The 25,800-nt window shown below is 46.8% G+C and overlaps 1 protein-coding gene across 1 annotated transcript in view; it reads right to left on the reverse strand.

Annotated features, from left to right (window-relative positions):
• Window positions 1–11,659: 11,659 nt before the first annotated feature.
• Window positions 11,660–25,800, reverse strand: part of LOC106581600 (BRD4-interacting chromatin-remodeling complex-associated protein) — a 41,579-nt gene continuing 27,438 nt past the window's right edge. The window contains exons 13-16 of the mRNA XM_045703436.1: window positions 25,563–25,711; window positions 19,790–19,884; window positions 18,490–18,592; window positions 11,660–13,666 (exon numbers count right to left, since the gene is read on the reverse strand). Coding sequence (XP_045559392.1) covers window positions 11,796–13,666; window positions 18,490–18,592; window positions 19,790–19,884; window positions 25,563–25,711 — 2,218 coding nt within the window. The 3' untranslated portion in view covers window positions 11,660–11,795. The remainder of the gene's footprint in view (window positions 13,667–18,489; window positions 18,593–19,789; window positions 19,885–25,562; window positions 25,712–25,800) is intronic.

Below are 25,800 nucleotides of genomic sequence, written 5' to 3' on the forward strand. Positions count from 1 at the left end.
GGCTGTGTTTACCGGTGCATCATCCAACACATTGATCATCAGTCCTATTGCCTGATTTGGGCTGTGTTTACCGGTGCATCATCCAACACATTGATCATCAGTCCTATTGCCTGATTTGGGCTGTGTTTACCGGTGCATCATCCAACACATTGATCATCAGTCCTATTGCCTGATTTGGGCTGTGTTTACCGGTGCATCATCCAACACATTGATCATCAGTCCTATTGCCTGATTTGGGCTGTGTTTACCGGTGCATCATCCAACACATTGATCATCAGTCCTATTGCCTGATTTGGGCTGTGTTTACCGGTGCATCATCCAACAAATTGATCATCAGTCCTATTGCCTGATTTGGGCTGTGTTTACCGGTGCATCATCCAACACATTGATCATCAGTCCTATTGCCTGATTTGGGCTGTGTTTACCGGTGCATCATCCAACACATTGATCATCAGTCCTATTGCCTGATTTGGGCTGTGTTTACCGGTGCATCATCCAACACATTGATCATCAGTCCTATTGCCTGATTTGGGCTGTGTTTACCGGTGCATCATCCAACACATTGATCATCAGTCCTATTGCCTGATTTGGGCTGTGTTTACCGGTGCATCATCCAACACATTGATCATCAGTCCTATTGCCTGATTTGGGCTGTGTTTACCGGTGCATCATCCAACACATTGATCATCAGTCCTATTGCCTGATTTGGGCTGTGTTTACCGGTGCATCATCCAACACATTGATCATCAGTCCTATTGCCTGATTTGTGCTGTGTTCACCGGTGCATCATCCAACACATTGATCATCAGTCCTATTGCCTGATTTGGGCTGTGTTCACCGGTGCATCATCCAACACATTGATCATCAGTCCTATTGCCTGATTTGGGCTGTGTTTACCGGTGCATCATCCAACACATTGATCATCAGTCCTATTGCCTGATTTGTGCTGTGTTCACCGGTGCATCATCCAACACATTGATCATCAAAACCTGGTCATTTTCTCCTTCCTGAGCGATGATTTGTGGAACGGGCAGTTTACTCAGAGCATCAGCATTCCCATGGTATCTACCTGTCTCGTAAATTATTCTGTACTCGTAGGCCCTGAGCCACACAGCCCAATGTTGAACTCTTGGAGAGACCATTTGTGGTACTGGCTTTGTTCGTGGAACAAAATAACTTGTGGATAAGTACTTGTGGAATCTCTGTATTCCAAATATGACAGCCAATTCTTCCTTGTCCAGTTGGGAACACTTTTTCTCCGCTGGCGACAATGTTCTTGACATGAACCCGATTGGTTTCTCTGCACCATTCTCTATCCGGAGTGATAGAACTGCCCCCACACCATACGATGAGGCATCACACGATAAGATGAGGTCTCTGACTGCTGAGTAGAGCACCAGCCCTTCTGCTGATTGCAGTAACTCCTTTGCAAAAGCTTTTACCTGTCTTTCTGACCATCTCCAGGCCACATCCTTCCTTAACCTCTTGGGGCTAGGTGGGACGCTAGCGTGCCACCCGTGGTGCACTCCATCAACAGCAGGTGCATTTCAAGAGCGGCAAATTTGAATCCAAATAAATGTCAAAATTCAAATTTTTCAAAAATACAACTATGTTACACCATTTGAAAGATAAACATCTCCTTAATCTAACCACGTTTTACGATTTCAAAAAGGTTTTACGGCGAAAGCATAAATTTAGAGTATGTTAGGACAGTACATTTACAAGAGTTGTGTGTAATGTTTTGTCAAGTCAAAGACAGGGTCACCAAAACCATAAAACCAGCTAAAATGATGCACTAACCTTTTACAATCTCCATCAGATGACACTCCTAGGACATTATGTTAGACAATGCATGCATTTTTAGTTCTATCAAGTTCATATTTATATCAAAAAACAGCGTTTTACTATGGCATTGATGTTGAGGAAATCGTTTCCCTCCAATAACCGGCAGTCAAGTCAGCGTCACAAATTAAATAATTAAAATTAGAAAACATTGGTAAAATATTATATTGTCATTTAAAGAATTATAGATTTACATCTTTTGAACGCAATCAACTTGCCAGATTTAAAAATAACCTTACTGGGAAATCACACTTTGCAATAATCTGAGCACTGCGCCCAGAAAAATACGCGTTGCGATACAGACTAGACGTCATGTTGGGGAGATCTAAAATCGAAAATACTATGTAAATAATCCATTACCTTTGATTCTCTTCATCAGATGTCACTTCCAGGTATCACAGGTCCATAACGAATGTAGTTTTGTTCAAAAAAGCTCATCATTTATGTCCAAAAATCTCCGTCTCGTTAGCACATGATGTAAGCCAGCCGGACTTCTCGTCATGAACGAGGGGAAAAATATATTTCCGTTCGTTCAAACATGTCAAACGTTGTATAGCATAAATCATTAGGGCCTTTTTTAACCAGAACATGAATAATATTCAAGGTGGACGAATGCATACTCTTTTATAACGTATTGGAACGAGGGTACCCAACATGAACTAGCGCGCCAGGTGTCTAATGGGACATCAACGTTCCATGGCTCTTGTTCGGTCAGATCTCCCTCCAGAAGACTCAAAACACTTTGTAAAGGCTGGTGACATCTAGTGGAAGCAATAGGAAGTGCCAAAATATTCCTAAACCCCTGTGTTTTTCAATGGGATAGGTTTAAAGTCAATACAACACATCAGGTATCCACTTCCTGTCAGAAAATGTCTCAGGGTTTTGCCTGCCAAATGAGTTCTGTTATACTCACAGACACCATTCAAACAGTTTTGGAAACTTTAGAGTGTTTTCTATCCATATATAATAAGTATATGCATATTGTAGTTACTGGGTAGGATTAGTAACCAGATTAAATCGGGTACATTTTTTTTATCCAGACGTGCAAATGCTGCCCCCTAGACCCAACAGGTTAACAGTTGATGCAGAGGAGCTAAGAGGGTAGAGAGGTTAGGGAGGAAGCGATTATAATAATTCAGTAAGCCTAGATAGACTTTCAACTCTGTAACGTTTGTCGGAGCTGGAGCTTCCATGACAGCCCTCACTTTAGCTTTGACACTGTGTAACCCCTTGGCGTCCACCTTGTGACCCAGGTACTGCACTTCATCAGCTAACAGTGTACACTTGCTCCTCTTCAGCCGGAGACCGGTCTCTTCCATCCTCCTCAAAACTTCACTCAAGTTTCTGAGATGCTCCTCCTTCATGATGCTGAGGATCAGCATGGCGGATGTGTTGTTACCTACCCTTACCACCTGGAGGTGGACCGTCAGGAAGTCCAGGATCCAGTTGCAGAGGGAGGTGTTTAATCCCAGGGTCCTTAGCTTAGTGGTGAGCTTTGAGGGCACTATGGTGTTGAATGCTAAGCTGTAGTCAATGAATAGCATTCTCACATAGGTGTTCCTTTTGCCCAGGTAGGAAAGGGCAGTGTGGAGTGCAATAGAGATTGCATCATCTGTGGATCTGTTGGGGCGGTATGCAAATTGGAGTGGGTCTAGGGTTTCTGGGATAATGGTGTTGATGTGAGCCATGACCAGCCTTTCAAAGAACTTCATGGCTACAGACGTGAGTGCTATGGGTCCGTAATCATTTAGGCAGGTTACCTTTGTGTTCTTGGGCACAGGGACTATGGTGGTCTGCTTGAAACATGTTGGTATGACAGACTCAGACAGGGAGAGGTTGAAAATGTAATGTCAGTGAAGACACCAGTTGGTCAGCGCATGCTTGGACTACACATCCTGGTAATCCATCAGGCCCTGCGAATGTTGGCCTGTTATTTGAAGGTCAAACTCACATCGGCTGCGGAGAGCGTGATCACACAGTCATCCGGAAAGCTGATGCTCTCATGCATGTTTCAGTGTTACTTGCCTCGAAGCAAGCGTAGAAGTCATTTAGCTCGTCTGGTAGGCTCGTGTCACTGGGCAGCTCGCGTCTGTGCTTCCCTTTGTAGTCTGTAATAGTTTGCAAGCCCTGCCACATCCGACGAGCATCGGAGCCAGTGTAGTACGATTCAATCTTAGTCCTGTATTGATGCTTTGCCTGTTTGACGGTTCATCGGAGGGCATAGCGGGATTTCTTATTAGCTTCCGGGTTAGAGTCCCGCTCCTTGAAAGCGGCAGCTCTACCCTTTAGCTCAGTGCGGATGTTGCCTGTAATCCATGGCTTCTGGTTGGGGTATGTACGTACAGTCACTGTGGGGACGATGTCATCGATGCACTTGATGAAGCCAGTGACTGATGTGGTGTACTTCTCAATGCCATCGGAAGAATCCCAGAACATATTCCAGTCTGTGTGATCAAAACAGTCCTGTAGCTTAGCATCTGCTTCATCTGACCATTTTTTTATAGACCGAGTCACTGGTGCCTCCTGCTTTAATTTTTGCTTGTAAGCAGGAATCAGGAGGATAGATCCAATAGGGGAGAGGCATTGTGCTGCGAGGTGTTGCTTTATCTGTTTTTTGAAAACAGGTTTGCGGTTTATTTGAGCAATATGATGGAGGGGGAGGGAGAGCTTTGTATGCGTCTCTGTGTGTGGAGTAAAGGTGGTCTAGACTTTTTTTCCCTTTGGTTGCGATTTTAACATGCTGGTAGAAATGAGGTAAAATGGATTTAAGTTTCCCGGCATTAAAGTCCCCGGCCACTAGGAGCGCCACCTCTGGATTAGCGTTTTTCTGTTTGCTTATGGCTTATACAGCTCATTGAGTGCGGTCTTAGTTCCAGCATCGGTTTGTGGTGGTAAATAGACAGCTACGTAGAATATAGATGAAAACTGTCTTGGTAGATAGTGTGGTCTACAGGTTATCATGAGACTCTACCTCAGGCGAGCAAAACCTTGAGACTTCCTTAGATATCGTGCACCAGCTGTTGTTTACAAATATACATAGACCTCCACCCCTTGTCTTACCAGAGGCTGCTGTTCTATCCTGCCGATACAGTGTAAAACCCACCAGCTGTATGTTATTCATGTTGTCATTCAGCCAGGACTGAAATATAAGATATTACAGTTTTTAAATGTCCCTTTGGTAGGATATACGTGCTTTGAGTTCTTATCTAGCGATTGTACGTTGGCCAATAGTACTGATGGCAAAGGCAGATTACCCACTCGTCACCTGATCCTCACAAGGCACCCCGATCTCCTTCCGCAAAACCTCTGTCTCTTTCTCCTGCGAATGACAGGGATGAGGGCCTGTTCGGGTGTTCTTGGGAACTAGCTTAAGGTTGTGTTTTGACAGACAAGAAAACACCATCTGGAGGTGTTCAAGTGCTAACTGCTCAGTATGGTGCAAAGACCATTACATCATCAAGATAGTACAGTAGGCTTGTGAAGTTCTCATCATCAAATATAGACATCATCATGCACATGAACGTTGCTGGACTGTTCGTTAGGCCCTGCAGTAACCTATTGTATTCATGGGGGTCCAAACAGTGATGAAAACACAGTATACTTATTGTCCTCTACGTGTCAAGGAACATTATAGAAGCCTGACGTGAGATCCATTGTTGAGAAAAATGCATTTCCTCCGAGTGCAGCTAGGGCATCGGCCTGGTGGGGCAAGGGATGGGCATCTTTTATTGTTCTGGCATTGAGCCACCGGAAATCAGTGCAAATCCTGAGATCACCATTTTTCTTCCACACCAGAACAAGCGGAGATGCATATTCACTCCTGGACTTGGAGTGACGCCTTATTCTTCCATCTCATTCAGGGCAGTTCTCAGTTTCTCATAGTGGCTTGGAGGTATTCATCGGTAAGGCAGACAGAACGGCTTGTCATCGACAAGATTCATTCTGTGGACAAAGTCCTTGGCCTCACCGAAATCCATTTTGTGCCTAGAAAAGGTGGACTCATGATTTTCAATGAGGTGCAGCAGTTTGTCCTTCCATTCCAGTGAGACTTCACAGGACTCCAAGTCTATAGCCTGCAATCCCAGATCTCTCAAGATACTTGCTATCACTTCTTTTGTTCTTGATGGGACATCAGAGCTCTGTGCACACTGCACATTAGACTGTATCCTGTCATAGTCCTTTACTGCAATGCAAGGAGACACATCAGCGATTCTTGCATTTCTTTTCTGAATGATTATCTTGTTTGGATAGAACCATCTCCCCATAATGGAGTGATAACCCCCCCTATCAGTATGTGTTTTGGTCTGGACTTGGATTGAGTGGGTTCAACAATCACTGAACTACCTACTGATATGCCTGTGAATGCAGGTACCTTGCCCCAAACAAGATGTTCACTCTGATTTGATTGTTGTCGGGCATGGACATGAGTCTTCAGTAACCGTCAGTTTCCTTCAGTAGCTTTATCAGTTTATTGATGGCATTGCTGCCCAGTATCATCTCTTCAGCTTGGCCTGGCACGACTAGTGCAGGAATTATGATTTTACATCCGTAAACTGTGACGTCAAGATCATACAACGCTTTAGGGGTAACCTGATGACCGCCACAGCCAACAATAACAACATCAGCCGAATATCTTTTCATGTCTGGACTGGATTGTAACGGTTTGCTCCGGCTGCCTCACTCAGAGAGCATGCCATTGATCCACTGTCAATCATTGCTTTTAGTGTATGGCCATTCTCAACAGATACAGATGTGTAAAATAAACGGTCAGTTCTTGGTATTCTCTGTGCCGTTTGAAAAATGACAGTTTTGTTGTCAGGGATACTTTTGCTGTAAAGCTTGTACAGGGACTCACAATCTTCCATATCATCAGTGGTGTTGTTGGGAGGTTTACTCTCATGACCTGCACTGTCCTCCCCTATGCACAGACTGGGTAGTTTCCCTGCTCCATCCGAGTTGAGGTTATTTTATTCTCCAGATAGTTGTGTCTGGAATGGTGGGCTGAATGACACTGAAAACACAGCCTATTCTCACAGCAATGAGTGACAGCAGGGTGAGTGCAATCTTTGCACACAGAACATGGTGTGGCATTCAGGCCTTTAATCTTGGGTAGATTACTAGCAGTCCATTTCCCTGAGTTCTGAGCTGGGCTAGGGCCACAGTAAGACCTTCTCTAGCATATAAATTACTCTCTCTAGAGCAGAATGATCTGAGTTCTTAGGTTGCTGTGGCTCCTGTATATCTGCAGATGGGACTGAAGTGGAACTAACCTTGACTCTGTTCATTGTGATTCTCTCACTTGTTTCTCTGTACTTCTGTGGTGGATTTGAAGCTCATCTCTGCATGGTAGTCATTTAACACATCTTGTACTTCATGTGCAGACCACTTGTTTTGGCTCTGAACATGAAGGCTAGTTCTTTGCTCGGGCAGTTCCGGATGAACATGCGTGTGATGTCTGTCCTAAGATCCTCATGTGCCTTTCCCTGTTCCTTCAGGCCTTCTGTAGCAGTGTCTGCTGCACGGTTCAGTCTTAGCCAGTATTTCTATGGGTCCTCCTGTTCTTTGGGTAGAGTCGTGTAGATATGTTGGAGTGGGATATATGAGTATTACTCTATTACTAACCCTGATTCAGATGAACATCTTACCCATGCTAGATTTGGAGACATCATTTATAGATCAGCAGGTAAGGGTGCTCTCGAGCGGCTCGATGTTCTTTACCATTCAGCCATCAGATTTGCCACCAATGCTCCTTATAGGACACATCACTGCACTCTATAGTCCTCTGTAAACTGGTCATCTCTGTATACCCGTCGCAAGACCTACAGGTTGATGCTTATTTATAAAACCCTCTTATGCCTCACTCCCCCCTATCTGAGATATCTACTGCAGCCCTCATCCTCCACATACAACATCCGTTCTGCCAGTCACATTCTGTTAAAGGTCCCCAAAGAACACACATCCCTGGGTCGCTCCTCTTTTCAGTTCGCTGCAGCTAGCGACTGGAACGAGCTGCAACAAACACTCAAACTGGACAGTTTGATCTCAATCTCTTCATTCAAAGACTCAATCATGGACACTCTTACTGACAGTTGTTGCTGCTTTGTGTGATGTATTGTTGTCTCTACCTTCTTGACCTTTGTGCTGTTGACTGCCCAATAATGTTTGTACCATGTTTTGTGCTGCTACCATGCTGTGTTGTCATGTGTTGCTGCCATGCTATGTTGTCGTCTTAGGTCTCTATGTAGTGTTGTCTCTCTTGTTGTGATGTGTATTTTGTCCTATATTTTTATTGTATTTATTTTTTTTGTTTTAATCCCAGCCCACGTCCCCGCAGGAGGCCTTTTGCCTTTTGATAGGTCGTCATTGTAAATAAGAATTTGTTCTTAACTGACATGCCTAGTTAAATAAAAGGTTAAATAAATAAAAATAAAAGTATTGACTGCAGCTGAAATGCTTTCTGAGGAGACTATAGACGGCATCTTAGATTGATGTCACCGGACACCTAAGCACGTTTTAGTATTTCATTGTAACTTAGAATAACATTACCGGAACACACCTGGCGTAAGCTACCTGAGGCTTTTCCGAGCATGATTATAAGGCAGACATTTAAATGGCTATGGTTAGCGGAAAGCAAATCCCGTATTGAGTCAATACTGCCATCTATTGGTGAACATAATACTTACCATAAATATACCAGGATAGACCACAGCCTGTTGTTTCACATGGGAACAAATGAGCCATATTGGGCAGAACATGCACGAGCTAGCGGAATCCTATTGGCGCGTTCTAGCATCATTTGCATATTTCCATTGGGGAATGCCTAATCTGTGAAGTGAGCATGTGCAATGACTCAATTCGCCATTGCCCGTCTTCTAAACAACGCAATTTTTGGCAAAGTTAGTCCATTCTGTTCGTAACATATTGTAGTTTTGGGAACAGAAAACTGTATTGTGAATTTTTTCAAATCGATGATGAAATTAGCAGAACATCGGCCAAAATCCATCTCGTTCCATCTTCTCCCACTGCCAGCCACAGGGCTTCCTCTCAGCACCATATTTGGTAGTAAGTGGAAACGCCAACCGGATGCTTCACATTTATACTGTACATCCGATGAAATATGTCTCATTGTTCTGTTGGTTAGCTACCTTCTTCTTTAAGGTTATTGGCAGACTACACCCATAAATTGGTTACTGCCGCCACCTACTGTATGGAGAAGTAAAATATCCCCCAAAAACAAATTCACATGACTTCTTCTGGTTAGCTACCTGGGGACCTAAACATCATGATGTACGAGTCCCACCTTCCATTTAGCTAGCAAATCAATGGCATTGTAACAAAAAGCAGTGCTATGATTGGTCAATAAGGCTGCCAATCATATTTGAGTACCATGGCATCAGAGTTTCTAAATACTGTACCTTCTTTGATGTCATTGTAGATCTGTGAGCAGACAGAGATCCTATATCAAGTGCACCATGAGCAGAGAGATGCGTGCTCCACACTTCATTTCTTGCTCTCAATTCCACTTTCTGGGCACACACCTCTCTCTGAGCTCAGTCAGCTCCTCAACTTGATCCTCTGCACTGTTGAGATTGTTATGCACCCCTTGGCCTTCATATTGTGAGGGAAATGGCGCCGTAGACTGCACATGGTGAGGGAAATGACGCCGTAGACTGCACACGGTGAGGGAAATGGAACAGGAAACAGGCATTTCAATGTCATAGCCATATAGATACCGGCTGGAACACGGTTTTAACCAATCAGCAGCCAGGATTAGACCCACCTAAAAGGATTATAAGCACCAACTCTTTCATAAACGATTTACAGTTTTATTTATTTTTTAAAAGTGTCATTATACACAATAAATACAATACAAAATTAATCTAATACTATACTTCAAATTCTCTTTTTTGTACATTATTGTTCGTTTGTCCATGTTGCTGTTGCTCTTGCTGCGTTTGAACAGGCTTTGAAGATAGGGATGGAGGGATGAACAGTGACAGAGGGGCGAAGGAGAGAATAAGAGATTTGATAAATGTGGCCATGTTAACTGAAATACATCCTAGCCTATTGAACGTCAGCCAAACCAGAGGACATGTTTTAACATGTAAAGGTGACTCCATAATTACATGTTTCATTGACAGCTCATCGTCATTACAGTAATAGGGTTCTTAAAGAGAGCGGCAGCCTCAACAGTCAACCACCTCAACATTTAACCATACTACAACATGTGTATGAAAGAAACATAACCTAACCATGTATTTGAAAGAAACACAACCTAACCATCTAGCTAAGAAGAATTGAACAGCTGGAACCAGAAAGTGTATTTGTGGTGATGATAGACGTCAGAATATGGAAAAAGAGACGTGGATCTTTAATGATGATATCGCTAAAACAAGCCTCTCTCCATGTGTGGTTTACCTACTGAAGAGAGATCGCTAAAACAAGCCTCTCTCCATGACTGGTTTACCTACTGAAGAGAGATCGCTAAAACAAGCCTCTCTCCATGTGTGGTTTACCTACTGAAGAGAGATCGCTAAAACAAGCCTCTCTCCATGTGTGGTTTACCTACTGAAGAGAGATCGCTAAAACAAGCCTCTCTCCATGTGTGGTTTACCTACTGAAGAGAGATCGCTAAAACAAGCCTCTCTCCATGTGTGGTTTACCTACTGAAGAGAGATCGCTAAAACAAGCCTCTCTCCATGACTGGTTTACCTACTGAAGAGAGATCGCTAAAACAAGCCTCTCTCCATGACTGGTTTACCTACTGAAGAGAGATCGCTAAAACAAGCCTCTCTCCATGACTGGTTTACCTACTGAAGAGAGATCGCTAAAACAAGCCTCTCTCCATGTGTGGTTTACCTACTGAAGAGAGATCGCTAAAACAAGCCTCTCTCCATGACTGGTTTACCTACTGAAGAGAGATCGCTAAAACAAGCCTCTCTCCATGACTGGTTTACCTACTGAAGAGAGATCGCTAAAACAAGCCTCTCTCCATGACTGGTTTACCTACTGAAGAGAGATCGCTAAAACAAGCCTCTCTCCATGTGTGGTTTGCCTACTGAAGAGAGATCGCTAAAACAAGCCTCTCTCCATGTCTGGTTTACCTACTGAAGAGAGATCGCTAAAACAAGCCTCTCTCCATGACTGGTTTACCTACTGAAGAGAGATCGCTAAAACAAGCCTCTCTCCATGACTGGTTTACCTACTGAAGAGAGGCTTTAGGGAGTTCTATGTCGTGATGCCTTGATTATATTCAGTAGAGCAAACCGTAGCAAAACATTTAGTCACAGAAAAACAAATCTCTTATTATTGGACAAGTTCCTGTAGTTTTCTCCTGTTTTATACCTACTGAACATGACCCAGGTCTTATTGGTTACACAGACAGGTGGGCAGCAGCTACAACATGATGACTAAGGAATGGAATACAGCTGGAATTAAAAAGGAAAACCTTCAAAAATACAAAAAAAACTGGAGACAAATGAATCAAATTGATGATCGAGCGTAGTTGAGAGAGCAGAGGGTACTGCCACAGAGTAAAGCCTTTTTACAGAGAAAGTCACCATCCATCCATCTCCCCATCCATCTCCCCATCCATCTCTCCATCCATCCATCCATCCATCCATCTCCCCACCCATCTCTCCACCCATCTCTCCACCCATCTCTCCATCCATCTCTCCATCCATCCATCTCTCCACCCATCCATCCATCCACCCATCCATCCATCCCTCCATCCCTCCATCCATCCACCATGCATCTCTCCATCCATCCATCCATCTCTCCACCCATCCATCCATCCCTCCCTCCCTCCCTCCCTCCCTCCCTCCCTCCATCCATCCATCCAGTGACTGTGAGCATTGGGTCATGTTGTAAAGTTAACAACATTCAGATGGACAAACAAGGCCAGAGCACAGTGAGAGTGTTATCCCTCTCTAAAGTCCCAACTGTTGTGTGTGTTATCTGCTGTGAGTCTGTGGCACCAGTCCTCTGCCTCCAACCTGAGAGTGATGGGCCAGAGAGGATGAAGATGAAGAGGAGACTGAGGGTCTGTATGTGTGTGAGGAGGGCTGGGGGGCCGCGGGTCGCTGGCTGTGGTGGTGTGGCCTGCCAGAGCCCCCTTTGGCCCTGCGCGGCGTGGGCCCCTGGGCCTGGCCCTGCAGGTTGAGGATGGTGTCGATGGCACACTGCAGGTGCTCGTTAAGAGACTCATCGTGTGGCGGGGAGCCGGAGGAGAAGGAGGCGTTGTCCATGACAGGAGAGTCTGACTTACAGCGCTTAGCAGGAAGTGATGAGTCTCTGTAACAAGAAGTGTCTGGTGGCGAGGAAGGGGGCCCAGGGGCATGCTGGTCCATTCTGAACGTATCACCCCCACCTGACCACTGGTGGTTTTTACTGCTCACCCTCTTATACCTCCCCATGTCCGCCCCTCTGTCCCAATGATCCCCTTCTCTCCCCCTCTCCTCCTCCTCTCTGTCTGGGAGATACTGCTGGGTGTTTGTGATGCCCTGCCTCAGGGCCTCCCGGCTGAGCTCTGTGTGGGAGCCCCCCTCCCTGGGGCTGCCTCCTCTCTTCTCCAGCTTCATGCTGGCGATCACTGTCCCCTCTGAGGGAGAGGGTGAGGAGGGTGGGGGGGGGGAATTGGGGGGCGAGGGGGAGGGACGGGGGTACGGGACATTGTCTCCTCCTCCTCCCGGTACGCCCGGTCGGACGCGGGGGCTGATGTTCTCCCGGTAAGTCTTCCGTAGAGGCAGGCGGCAGGTGGTCTGAGGGGAAGTGGCCGTGGAGGCGGGGTTACGCTTGACTCCACCCACATTGTGATGTTCTAACACTCCGTTCATCTGAGCCGTGGAGGAGGTTGCGGGCGCTGGGACTCTCTGTGGGCTGGGGGTCGCCTGTGTGGTTGCTATGGAGACTGTTGCTGAGGAGGCTGTGTTACAGCTAGGGGGAGGAGTCCTAATGACAGTTATAGAAGGCGGCGTGGCTAGTGCTGCTGTTTGGGCTTTAGGGAGTGCCGGCGCCGGTTGGGGCCGGGTCGTTGGGTGTGTAGGCGCCAGTTGGGGCCGGGTGGTAGGGAGTGCCGGCGCCGGTTGGGGCCGGGTGGCAGGGTGGGGTGTGGATGGTGTGTGGACCGGGTCGAGGGCGGTGTTATGCACCACCTTACTAAACCCCGCCTCCTGCTTGATCTTGAGCTTCAAGCCGATGCGTGGGCGGGCGGCGTACGTCTTCATGGGGGGTTTACTGGTCCTCCGGGGGAGAGGATCATCATCCTCAGCTGGACGAGAGGAGGAGAAAGGGTGGTGGGGTGAGTGACGGGAGGGAGGTGGAGGAGCGCGGCTGAAGGAGGAGCTGTGACTCTGGGTGTCGGCTGTCTGTCTAACCCCTGACCCCGACCTGGCCACAGGAGCTGGGGAGCTAGACCAGGAGACAGATGCCCCCGCTCCTCCCTGCTTTATCACCAGCTTGGTGGAGGGGAAGTGGGCCGGAATCGGTGTTGGGGCTGGAGCAGGGGCAACACCACTCCTTACGGTGCTGGGCTCAAACCACTGGGGCTGAGGCTGAGGACGGGGCTGGGACAGGGGCTGAGGACGGGGCTGGGACAGGGGCTGAGGACGGGGCTGGGGCTCAGGATGGGGCTGGGACAGGGGCTGAGACAGGGGCTGAGGATGGGGCTGGGACTGGGACAGGGGCTGAGGATGGGGCTGGGACTGGAGCTGAGCCTGGAGCTGAGGCTCAGGATGGGGCTGAGGCTGGAGCTGAGGCTTGGTCTGGGCCATGTTGGCAGCTCCACTCTCAATCTCCATCATCCTTGAGTTGGCCACATACTCCTCTGGAGAGAGAGAGAGAGAGATATGGAAGTTATCAGATAAATCAGAGTTGACAGACCAGACCAAAGGTAAAGCTATTCCACATATTCCACAGTTCTGTCAAAAACTAATCTGGCTTTGTGCTTCTCAGCTGTACACAGGAGGGCCAGTTTGACCAGTCAAAAGTTTGGACACCTACTCATTCCAGGGTTTTTCTAGATTTGTACTATTTTCTACATTGTAGAATAATAATGAAGACATCAAAACTATGAAATACCACATATGGATGGAATCATGTAGTTACCAAAAAAAGTGTTAAACAAATGTAAATAAATGTTATATTGTAGATTCTTCAACAGCCACCCTTTGCCTTGATGACAGCTTGGCACACTCTTGTATAGGCATCTAAACTTCAGACCCTCTGGGAATGTGATGAAAGAAATAAAAGCTGAAATAAATCATTCTCTCTACTATTATTCTGACATTTCACATTCTTAAAATAAAGTGGTGATCCTAACTGACCTAAAACAGGGAATTTTTACTAGGATTAAATATCAGGAATTGTGAAAAACTGTTTTTAAATGTATTTGGCTAAGGTGTAAACTTCCGACTTCAACTGTGTATATGTATATAGACACACACATATAATATCTAATATACATACCTATATCTAAATATCTTTATCTAATATACATAACTAATATACATATCTATATCTAATATAAACTCAGCTAAAAAGGAAACGTCCTCTCACTGTCAACTGAATTTATTTTCAGCAACTTAACATGTGTAAATATGTCTATGAACATAAGATTCAACAACTGAGAAAAACTGAACAAGTTTGACAGACATGTGACAAACAGAAATGTACAAATGTGTCCCTGAACAAAGGGGGGTCAAAATCAAAAGTAACAGTCAGTATCTGGTGTGGCCACCAGCTGCATTAAGTACTGCAGTGCATCGGTCTTGCTGTGAGATGTTACCCCACTCTTCAACTAAGGCACCTGCAAATTCCAGGATATTTCTGGGGGGAATGGCCCTAGCCCTCACCCACCGATTCAACAGGTCCCAGACGTGCTCAATGGGATTGAGATCCGGGCTCTTCGCTGGCCACTTGCAGAAAATCACGCACAGAACGAGCAGTATGGCTGGTGGCATTGTCATGCTGGAGGGTCATGTCAGGATGATGCTGTGACACACCGCCCCTGGTGAGACAAAACCGCGACTTGTCAGTGAAGAGCACTTTTTGACAGTGCTGTCTGGTCCAGCGACGGTGGGTTTGTTCCCATAGGCGACGTTGTTGCCGGTGATGTCTGGTGAGGACCTGTCTTACAACAGGCCTACAAGCCCTCAGTTCAGCCTCTCTCAGCCTATTGCGGACAGTCTGAGCACTGATGGAGAGATTGTGCATTCCTGGTGTAACTCAGGCAGTTGTTGTTGCCATCCTGTACCTGTCCCGCAGGTGTGATGTTCAGACGTACCGATCCTGTGCAGGTGCCGTTACACGTGGTCTGCCACTGCGAGGATGATCAGCTGTCCGTGGTGTCTCCCTGTAGCACTGTCTTAGGCGTCTCACAGTACGGATATTGCAATTTATTGCCCTGGCCACATCTGCAGTACTCATGCCTCCTTGCAGCATGCCTAAGGCACGTTCACGCAGATGAGCAGGGAACCCTGGGCATCTTTCTTTTGGTGTTTTTCCAGAGTCCGTAGAAAGGCCTCTTTAGTGTCCTAAGTTTTCATAACTGTGACCTTAATTGCCTATAATCTGTTAGTGTCTTAATGACCATTCCACAGGTGCATGTTCATTAATTGTTTATTGAACAAACATGGGAAACAGTGTTTAAATCCTTTACAATGAAGACCTGTGAAGTTTAGATTTTTACAAATTATCTTTGAAAGACAGGGTACTGAAAAAGGGACGTTTCTTTTTTTGCTGAGTTTATATTAGATATACATATGTATATTAGATATACAGAGGGGGGGGAAAGTATTTGATCCCCTGCTGATTTTGTACTTTTGCCCACTGACAAAGAAAGGATCAGTCTATAATTTTAATTGTAGGTTTATTTGAACAGTGAGACAGAATAACAACAAAAATATCCAGAAAAACGCATGTCAGAAATGTTATACATTGATTTGCATTTTAATGAGGGAAATAAGTATTTGACACCCTCTCAATCAGAAAGATTTCTGGCTCTCAGGTGTCTTTTATACAGGTAACGAGCTGAGATTAGGAGCACACTCTTAAAGGGAGTGCTCCTAACCACAGCTTGTTACCTGTAAAAAAAAAAGACACCTGTCCACAGAAGCAATCAATCAATCAGATTCCAAACTCTCCACCATGGCCAAGACCAAAGAGCTCTCCAAGGATGTCAGGGACAAGATTGTAGACCTACACAAGGCTGGAATGGGCTACAAGACCATCGCCAAGCAGCTTGTTGAGAAGGTGACAACATTTGGTGCAATTATTCGCAAATGGAAGAAACACAAAAGAACTGTCAATCTCCCTCGGCCTGGGGCAAGATCTCACCTCGTGGAGTTGCAATGATCATGAGAACGGTGAGGAATCAGCCCAGAACTACACGGGAGGATCTTGTCAATGATCTCAAGGCAGCTGGGACCATAGTCACCAAGAAAACAATTGGTAACACACTACGCCGTGAAGGACTGAAATCCTGCAGCACCCACAAGGTCCCCCTGCTCAAGAATACATATACATGCCCGTCTGAAGTTTGCCAATGAACATCTGAATGACTCAGAGGACAACTGGTGAAAGTGATGTAGTCAGATGAGACCAAAATGGAGCTCTTTGACATCAACTCAACTTGCCGTGTTTGGAGGAGGAGGAATGCTGCCTATGACCCCAAGAACACCATCTCCACCATCAAACATGGAGGTGGAAACATTAAGCTTTGGGGGTGTTTTTCTGCTAAGGGGACAGGACAACTTCACCGCATCAAAGGGACGATGGACGGGGCCATGTACCGTCAAATCTTGGGTGAGAACCTCCTTCCCTCAGCCAGGGCATTGAAAATGGGTCGTGGATGGGTATTCCAGCATGACAATGACCCAAAACACATGGCCAAGACAACAAAGGAGTGGCTCAAGAAGAAGCACATTAAGGTCCTGGAGTGGCCTAGCCAGTCTCCAGACCTTAATCCCATAGAAAATCTGTGGAGGGAGCTGAAGGTTCGAGTTGCCAAACGTCAGCCTCAAAACCTTAATGACTTGGAGAAGATCTGCAAAGAGGAGTGGGACAAAATCCCTCCTGAGATGTGTGCAAACCTGGTGGCCAACTACAAGAAACGTCTGACCTCTGATTGCCAACAAGGGTTTTGCCACCAAGAACTAAGTCATGTTTTGCAGAGGGGTCAAATACTTATTTCCCTCATTAAAATGCAAATCAATTTATAACATTTTTGACATGCGTTTCTCTGGATATTTTTGTTGTGGATAGGGTTTGTTATTCTGTCTCTCACTGTTCAAATAAACCTACTATTAAAATTATAGGCTGATCATTTCTTCGCAAGTGGGCAAACGTACAAAATCAGCAGGGGATCAAATACTTTTCCCCCCCACTGTATGTATATTAGATATGTATATTAGATTTAGGTATGTACAGTTGAAGTCGGAAGTTTACATACACCTTAGGCAAACGCATTTAAACTCAGTTTCACAATTCCTGACATTTAATCCTAGTAAAAATTCCCTGTCTTAGCAGGTTCACACTGAGCACACGTGACAGACGTGACAGAGTCTGGAGACGCCGTGGAGAACGTTCTGCTGCTTGCAACATCCTCCAGCATGACTGGTTTGGCGGTGGGTCAGTCATGGTGTGGGGTGTCATTTCTTTGGGGGGCCGCACAGCCCTCCATGTGCTCGCCAGAGGTAGCCTGACTGCCATTAGGTACCGAGATGAGATCCTCAGACCCCTTGTGAAACCATATGCTGGTGGGGTTGGCCCTGGGTTCCTCCTAATGCAAGACAATGCTAGACCTCATGTGGCTGGAGTGTGTCAGCAGTTCCTGCAAGAGGAAGGCATTGATGCTATGGACTGGCCCGCCCGTTCCCCAGACCTGAATCCAATTGAGCACATCTGGGACATCATGTCTCGCTCCATCCACCAACGCCACGTTGCACCACAGACTGTCCAGGAGTTGGCGGATGCTTTAGTCCAGGTCTGGGAGGAGATCCCTCAGGAGACCATCCGCCACCTCATCAGGAGCATGCCCAGGCATTGTAGGGAGGTCATACAGGCACGTGGAGGCCACACACACTACTGAGCCTCATTTTGACTTGTTTTAAGGACATTACATCAAGGTTGGATCAGCCTGTAGTGTGGTTTTCCACTTTAATTTTGAGTGTGACTCCAAATCCAGACCTCCATGGGTTGATAAATTGGATTTCCATTGATTATTTTTTTGTGATTTTGTTGTCAGCACATTCAACTATGTACAGAAAAAAGTATTTAATAAGATTATTTCTTTCATTCAGATCTAGGATGTGTTGTTTAAGTGTTCCCTTTATTTTTTTGAGCAGTATATGTATATATACTCAAAAAAATAAAGGGAACACTTAAATATATATATATATATATATATATATATACACACACACACACTTAATAAAAAAAAATATATATATACTTAATAAAAAATAATAATAAAAAATCATCATTTAAAAAAAAAAATTTAATATTATTTTTTATTATATTAGATATATATATATATATATATACACACACACACACACACACACATTAGATATAGGCATGTATTAGATATAGGTATGTATAGGAATGTATATTAGATATAGGAATGTATATTAAATATTGATTTGTTACCAGGTCTGTCTCTGGCGAGGATGCGGTCCTGTCCCAGAGAGATCTTCTCTTCCTGAATAAACATCCTGTCCATCATGACCATCTCAGCTGACGGGCCAAGGCGCTGTGAAACCCAGCAGCAACACAGCCAGCTAATCAATCAATCAACCAACCAACCATAACACAAGACAATCCTAGTGAGGGAGAAAGAGTAGACACTGAACAGACAGAACAGGTAAATCACCTGGAGAAGGAACCCTAGTGAGGGAGGGCTGTAGCAGGAGACAGAACAGGTAAATCACCTGGAGAAGGAACCCTAGTGAGGGAGGGCTGTAGCAGGAGACAGAACAGGTAAATCACCTGGAGAAGGAACCCTAGTGAGGGAGGGCTGTAGCAGGAGACAGAACAGGTAAATCACCTGGAGAAGGAACCCTAGTGAGGGAGGGCTGTAGCAGGAGACAGAACAGGTAAATCACCTGGAGAAGGAACCCTAGTGAGGGAGGGCTGTAGCAGGAGACAGAACAGGTAAATCACCTGGAGAAGGAACCCTAGTGAGGGAGGGCTGTAGCAGGAGACAGAACAGGTAAATCACCTGGAGAAGGAACCCTAGTGAGGGAGGGCTGTAGCAGGAGACAGAACAGGTAAATCACCTGGAGAAGGAACCCTAGTGAGGGAGGGCTGTAGCAGGAGACAGAACAGGTAAATCACCTGGAGAAGGAACCCTAGTGAGGGAGGGCTGTAGCAGGAGACAGAACAGGTAAATCACCTGGAGAAGGAACCCTAGTGAGGGAGGGCTGTAGCAGGAGACAGAACAGGTAAATCACCTGGAGAAGGAACCCTAGTGAGGGAGGGCTGTAGCAGGAGACAGAACAGGTAAATCACCTGGAGAAGGAACCCTAGTGAGGGAGGGCTGTAGCAGGAGACAGAACAGGTAAATCACCTGGAGAAGGAACCCTAGTGAGGGGAGGGCTGTAGCAGGAGACAGAACAGGTAAATCACCTGGAGAAGGAACCCTAGTGAGGGAGGGCTGTAGCAGGAGACAGAACAGGTAAATCACCTGGAGAAGGAACCCTAGTGAGGGAGGGCTGTAGCAGGAGACAGAACAGGTAAATCACCTGGAGAAGGAACCCTAGTGAGGGAGGGCTGTAGCAGGAGACAGAACAGGTAAATCACCTGGAGAAGGAACCCTAGTGAGGGAGGGCTGTAGCAGGAGACAGAACAGGTAAATCACCTGGAGAAGGAACCCTAGTGAGGGAGGGCTGTAGCAGGAGACAGAACTTAAATAACTTACCATTGATAATAAGGTAATATAATAACTTACCGTTGATTCCTCAAAAAGCAGGTGTCTGTATTTATCCAGCATAGCCTGCGTTCTCTTCAGGAGCTGGCTGGAAACCCTCTCAAACTCATCATCCACTGGGGGAGAGAGAATATGGAACAGGGAAGGTGGAGATCAGACAGTGGGAACCAATGGTACATAATTAGGGCTTGGAGTTTCTGGTCAGGTCATATGGTCACTCCCGACCATACATATTAGGGCTGGGAAATGCCAGGAACATCGCGATACGATGGTATCACGATTCTTAGGTGCCGATTCGACATTTATTGCGATTCCCACGATTCTACATGTATTGCGATTCTCACGATTCTACATGTATTGCGATTCTCTTCTGTTAGTCCGCGCGTCTGCTCCGTACAGACCGAACAAGTTTAAGCGGAGCGCGAAATGGATTATGGTCATTGTAGTTAACAGGAGTTTTGGCGCAGGTACAGCAAACTAGTGCTAGCTAACGCTACCTACCTTTTTATACAAATCGATACTTGGAGTAAAAGTCTATGCTACCCTCCAGTCCCTAGACTTCCTGGCGCTGACGGAAACATGGATTACCACAGATAACACTGCTACTCCTACTGCTCTCTCTTCGTCTGCCCACGTGTTCTCGCATACCCCTAGAGCATCTAGCCAGCGGGGTGGTGGCACTGGAATCCTCATCTCTCCCAAGTGGACATTCTCTCTTTCTCCCCTGACCCATCTGTCTATCTCCTCATTTGAATTCCATGCTGTCACAGTTACCAGCCCTTTCAAGCTTAACATCCTTATCATTTATCGCCCTCCAGGTTCCCTTGGAGAGTTCATCAATGAGCTTGACGCCTTGATAAGTTCCTTTCCTGAGGATGGCTCACCTCTCACAGTTCTGGGTGACTTTAACCTCCCCACGTCTACCTTTGACTCATTCCTCTCTGCCTCCTTCTTTCCACTCCTCTCCTCTTTCGACCTCACCCTCTCACCTTCCCCCCCTACTCACAAGGCAGGCAATACGCTTGACCTCATCTTTACTAGATGCTGTTCTTCCACTAATCTCATTGCAACTCCCCTCCAAATCTCCGACTACTACCTTGTATCCTTTTCCCTCTTGCTCTCATCCAACACTTCTCACTCTGCCCCTACTCGGATGGTATTGCGCCGTCCCAACCTTCGCTCTCTCTCTCTCCCGCTACTCTCTCCTCTTCCATCCTATCATCTCTTCCCTCTGCTCAAACCTTCTCCAACCTATCTCCTGAGTCTGCCTCCTCAACCCTCCTCTCCTCCCTTTCTGCATCCTTTGATTTTCTCTGTCCCCTATCCTCCAGGCCGGCTCGGTCCTCCCCTCCTGCTCCGTGGCTCGACGACTCACTTCGAGCTCACAGAACAGGGCTCCGGGCAGCCGAGCGGAAATGGAGGAAAACTCGCCTCCCTGCAGACCTGGCATCCTTTCACTCCCTCCTCTCTACATTCTCCTCTTCTGTCTCTGCTGCTAAAGCCACTTTCTACCACTCTAAATTCCAAGCATCTGCCTCTAACCCTAGGAAGCTCTTTGCTACCTTCTCCTCCCTCCTGAATCCTCCTCCCCCTCCCCCCCTCCTCCCTCTCTGCAGATGACTTCGTCAACCATTTTGAAAAGAAGGTTGACGATATCCGATCCTCGGTTGCTAAGTCAAACGACACCGCTGGTCCTGCTCACACTGCCCTACCCTGTGCTTTGACCTCTTTCTCCCCTCTCTCTCCAGATGAAATCTCGCGTCTTGTGACGGCCGGCCGCCCAACAACCTGCCCACTTGACCCTATCCCCTCCTCTCTTCTCCAGACCATTTCCGGAGACCTTCTCCCCTTCCTCACCTCGCTCATCAACTCATCCTTGATCGCTGGCTACGTCCCTTCCGTCTTCAAGAGAGTTGCACCCCTTCTGAAAAAACCTACACTCCGATGTCAACAACTACAGACCAGTATCCCTTCTTTCTTTTCTCTCCAAAACTCTTGAACGTGCCGTCCTTGGCCAGCTCTCCTGCTATCTCTCTCAGAATGACCTTCTTGATCCTAATCAGTCAGGTTTCAAGACTGGGCATTCAACTGAGACTGCTCTTCTCTGTGTCACGGAGGCTCTCCGCACTGCTAAAGCTAACTCTCTCTCCTCTCATCCTTCTAGACCTATCTGCTGCCTTTGATACTGTGAACCATCAGATCCTCCTCTCCACCCTCTCCGAGTTGGGCATCTCCGGCGCGGCCCACGCTTGGATTGCGTCCTACCTGACAGGTCGCTCCTACCAGGTGGCGTGGCGAGAATCTGTCTCCGCACCATGCGCTCTCACCACTGGTGTCCCCCAGGGCTCTGTTCTAGGCCCTCTCCTATTCTCGCTATACACCAAGTCACTTGGCTCTGTCATATCCTCACATGGTCTGTCCTATCATTGCTATGCAGACGACACACAATTAATCTTCTCCTTTCCCCCTTCTGATAACCAGGCGGCGAATCGCATCTCTGCATGTCTGTCAGACATATCAGTGTGGATGACGGATCACCACCTCAAGCTGAACCTCGGCAAGACGGAGCTGCTCTTCCTCCCGGGGAAGGACTGCCCGTTCCATGATCTCGCCATCACGGTTGACAACTCCCTTGTGTCCTCCTCCCAGAGTGCTAAGAACCTTGGCGTGATCCTGGACAACACCCTGTCGTTCTCCACTAACATCAAGGCGGTGACCCGATCCTGTAGGTTCATGCTCTACAACATTCACAGAGTACGACCCTGCCTCACACAGGAAGCGGCGCAGGTCCTAATCCAGGCACTTGTCATCTCCCGTCTGGATTACTGCAACTCGCTGTTGGCTGGGCTCCCTGCCTGTGCCATTAAACCCCTACAACTCATCCAGAACGCCGCAGCCCGTCTGGTGTTCAACCTTCCCAAGTTCTCTCACGTCACCCCGCTCCTCCGCTCTCTCCACTGGCTTCCAGTTGAAGCTCGCATCCGCTACAAGACCATGGTGATTGCCTACGGAGCTGTGAAGGGAACGGCACCGCCATACCTTCAGGCTCTGATCAGGCCCTACACCCAAACAAGGGCACTGCGTTCATCCACCTCTGGCCTGCTGGCCCCCCTACCTCTGAGGAAGCACAGTTCCCGCTCAGCCCAGTCAAAACTGTTCGCTGCTCTGGCACCCCAATGGTGGAACAAGCTCCCTCACGACGTCAGGACAGCGGAGTCAATCACCACCTTCCGGAGACACCTGAAACCCCACCTCTTTTTTATTTTATTTATTTATTTCACCTTTATTTAACCAGGTAGGCAAGTTGAGAACAAGTTCTCATTTACAATTGCGACCTGGCCAGGATAAAGCAAAGCAGTTAGACAACATACAAAAACACAGAGTTACACATGGAGTAAAACAACATACAATCAATGATGCAATAGAAGAAAAAAAAAAAAAAAAACTATATACAATGTGAGATAAGGGAGGTAAAGGCAAAAAAATGCCATGGTGGCAAAGTAAATAAAGTATAGCAAGAAAAACACTGGAATGGTAGATTTGTAGTTTGAAGAAAGTTCAGAGATAAAATATAAATAATATGGTGCAAAGGAGCAAAATAAATAAATACAGTAGGGGAAGAGGTAGTAGTTTGGGCTAAATTATAGATGGGCTATGTACAGGTGCAGTGATCTGTGAGCTGCTCTGACAGCTGGTGCTTAAAGCTAGTGAGGGAGATAAGTGTTTCCAGTTTCAGAGATTTTTGTAGTTCGTTCCAGTCATTGGCAGCAGAGAACTGGAAGGAGAGACGACCAAAGGAGGAGTTGGCTTTAGGGGTGACCAGAGAGATATACCTGCTGGAGCGCGTGCTACAGGTGGGTGCTGCTATGGTGACCAGTGAGCGGAGATAAGGGGGGACTTTACCTAGCAGGGTCTTGTAGATGACCTGGAGCCAATCTGTTTGGCGACCATTATGAAGCGAAGGCCAGCCAACGAGAGCGTACAGGTCGCAGTGGTGGGTAGTATATGGGGCTTTGGTGACCAAACGGATGGCACTGTGATAGACTGCATCCAGCTTGTTGAGTAGGGTATTGGAAGCTATTTTGTAAATGACATCGCCGAAGTCGAGGATTGGTAGGATGGTCAGTTTTACGAGGGTATGTTTGGCAGCATGAGTGAAGGATGCTTTGTTGCGAAATAGGAAGCCAATTCGAGATTTCACTTTGGATTGGAGATGATTGATGTGAGTCTGGAAGGAGAGTTTACAGTCTAACCAGACACCTAGGTATTTGTAGTTGTCCACAAATTCTAAGTTAGAACCGTCCAGAGAAGTGATGCTGGACAGGCGGGCAGGTGCAGGCAGCGATCGGTTGAAGAGCATGCATTTAGTTTTACTTGTGTTTAGGAGCAGTTGGAGACCACGGAAGGAGAGTTGAATGGCATTGAAGCTCATCTGGAGGGTTGTTAACACAGTGTCCAAAGAAGGGCCAGAAGTGTACAGAATGGTGTCGTCTGCGTAGAGGTGGATCAGAGATTCACCAGCAGCAAGAGCGACATCATTTATGTATACAGAGAAAAGAGTTGGCCCAAGAATTGAACCCTGTGGTACCCCCATAGAGACTGCCAGAGGTCCAGACAGTAGGCCCTCCGATTTGACACACTGAACTCTGTCAGAGAAGTAGTTGGTGAACCAGGCGACGCAATCGTTTGAGAAACCAAGGCTACTGAGTCTGCCGATGAGGATGTGGTGATTAACAGAGTCAAAAGCTTTGACCAGGTCAATGAATACGGCAGCACAGTATTGTTTCTTATCTTTAAGGAATACCTAGGATAGGATAAAGTAATCCTTCTAACCCCCCCCCCCCCTTAAAAGATTTAGATGCACTATTGTAAAGTGGTTGTTCCACTGGATATCATAAGGTGAATGCACCAATTTGTAAGTCGCTCTGGATAAGAGCATCTGCTAAATGACTTAAATGTAAATGTATCAATATAATATTGCCCAAAATAATATTGCGATATAATTAAGCAATAAGGCCCGAGGGGGTGTGGTATACGGCCAATATACCACGGCTAATGGCTGTTCTTGGGCACGACGCAACGCGGCCCGTAGCCGTGGTATATTGGCAATATAGCACAAACCCCGAGGAGCCTTATTGCTATTATAAACTGATAACCAACGTAATTACCACAGTAAAAATAAGTTGTCATACCCGTGGTATACGGTCAATATATACCACTGCTGTCAGCCAATCAGCATTCAGGGTTTAAACCACCCAGTTTATAACACTGTATCAATCCCCCCAATCACTAATACACATGTTAACAGCAGTGTGTGTGTGTGTACCTCTGTGGTAGTCGTGTGGTGCGGTGGCAGTGCCCTGGTGGAGGTGGTAAGGCACCAGGCGGGTCAGAGTGTGTGTACCTCTGTGGTTGTCGTGTGGTGCGGTGGCAGTGCCCTGGTAGAGGTGGTAAGGCACAAGGCAGGTCAGTGTGTGTGTACCTCTGTGGTAGTCGTGTGGTGGGGTGGCAGTGCCCTGGTAGAGGTGGTAAGGCACAAGGCAGGTCAGTGTGTGTGTACCTCTGTGGTAGTCGTGTGGTGGGGTGGCAGTGCCCTGGTAGAGGTGGTAAGGCACCAGGCGGGTCAGTGTGTGTGTACCTCTGTGGTAGTCGTGTGGTGCGGTGGCAGTGCCCTGGTAGAGGTGGTAAGGCACCAGGCGGGTCATGGTGTGTGTACCTCTGTGGTAGTCGTGTGGTGGGGTGGCAGTGCCCTGGTAGAGGTGGTAAGGCATCAGGCGGGTCATGGTGTGTGTACCTCTGTGGTAGTCGTGTGGTGCGGTGGCAGTGCCCTGGTAGAGGTGGTAAGGCACCAGGCGGGTCAGGGTGTCTTCAAAGCACTGGAAGGAAGAGCTGTAGTCTGGGTGGAGGACTGAGCCCTGCTGCTTCCTCAGCTGCTCCAACATCCTACACACACACCACACAGGGTCGAGGAAGATGGGTCACAAGACTGAATTGCCATACTTTTAACAAGCGGTAGGACAACACTCACAAAC

Source organism: Salmo salar, chromosome ssa20 (genome assembly GCF_905237065.1).
Source record: "Salmo salar chromosome ssa20, Ssal_v3.1, whole genome shotgun sequence".
Taxonomy (NCBI): domain Eukaryota; kingdom Metazoa; phylum Chordata; class Actinopteri; order Salmoniformes; family Salmonidae; genus Salmo; species Salmo salar.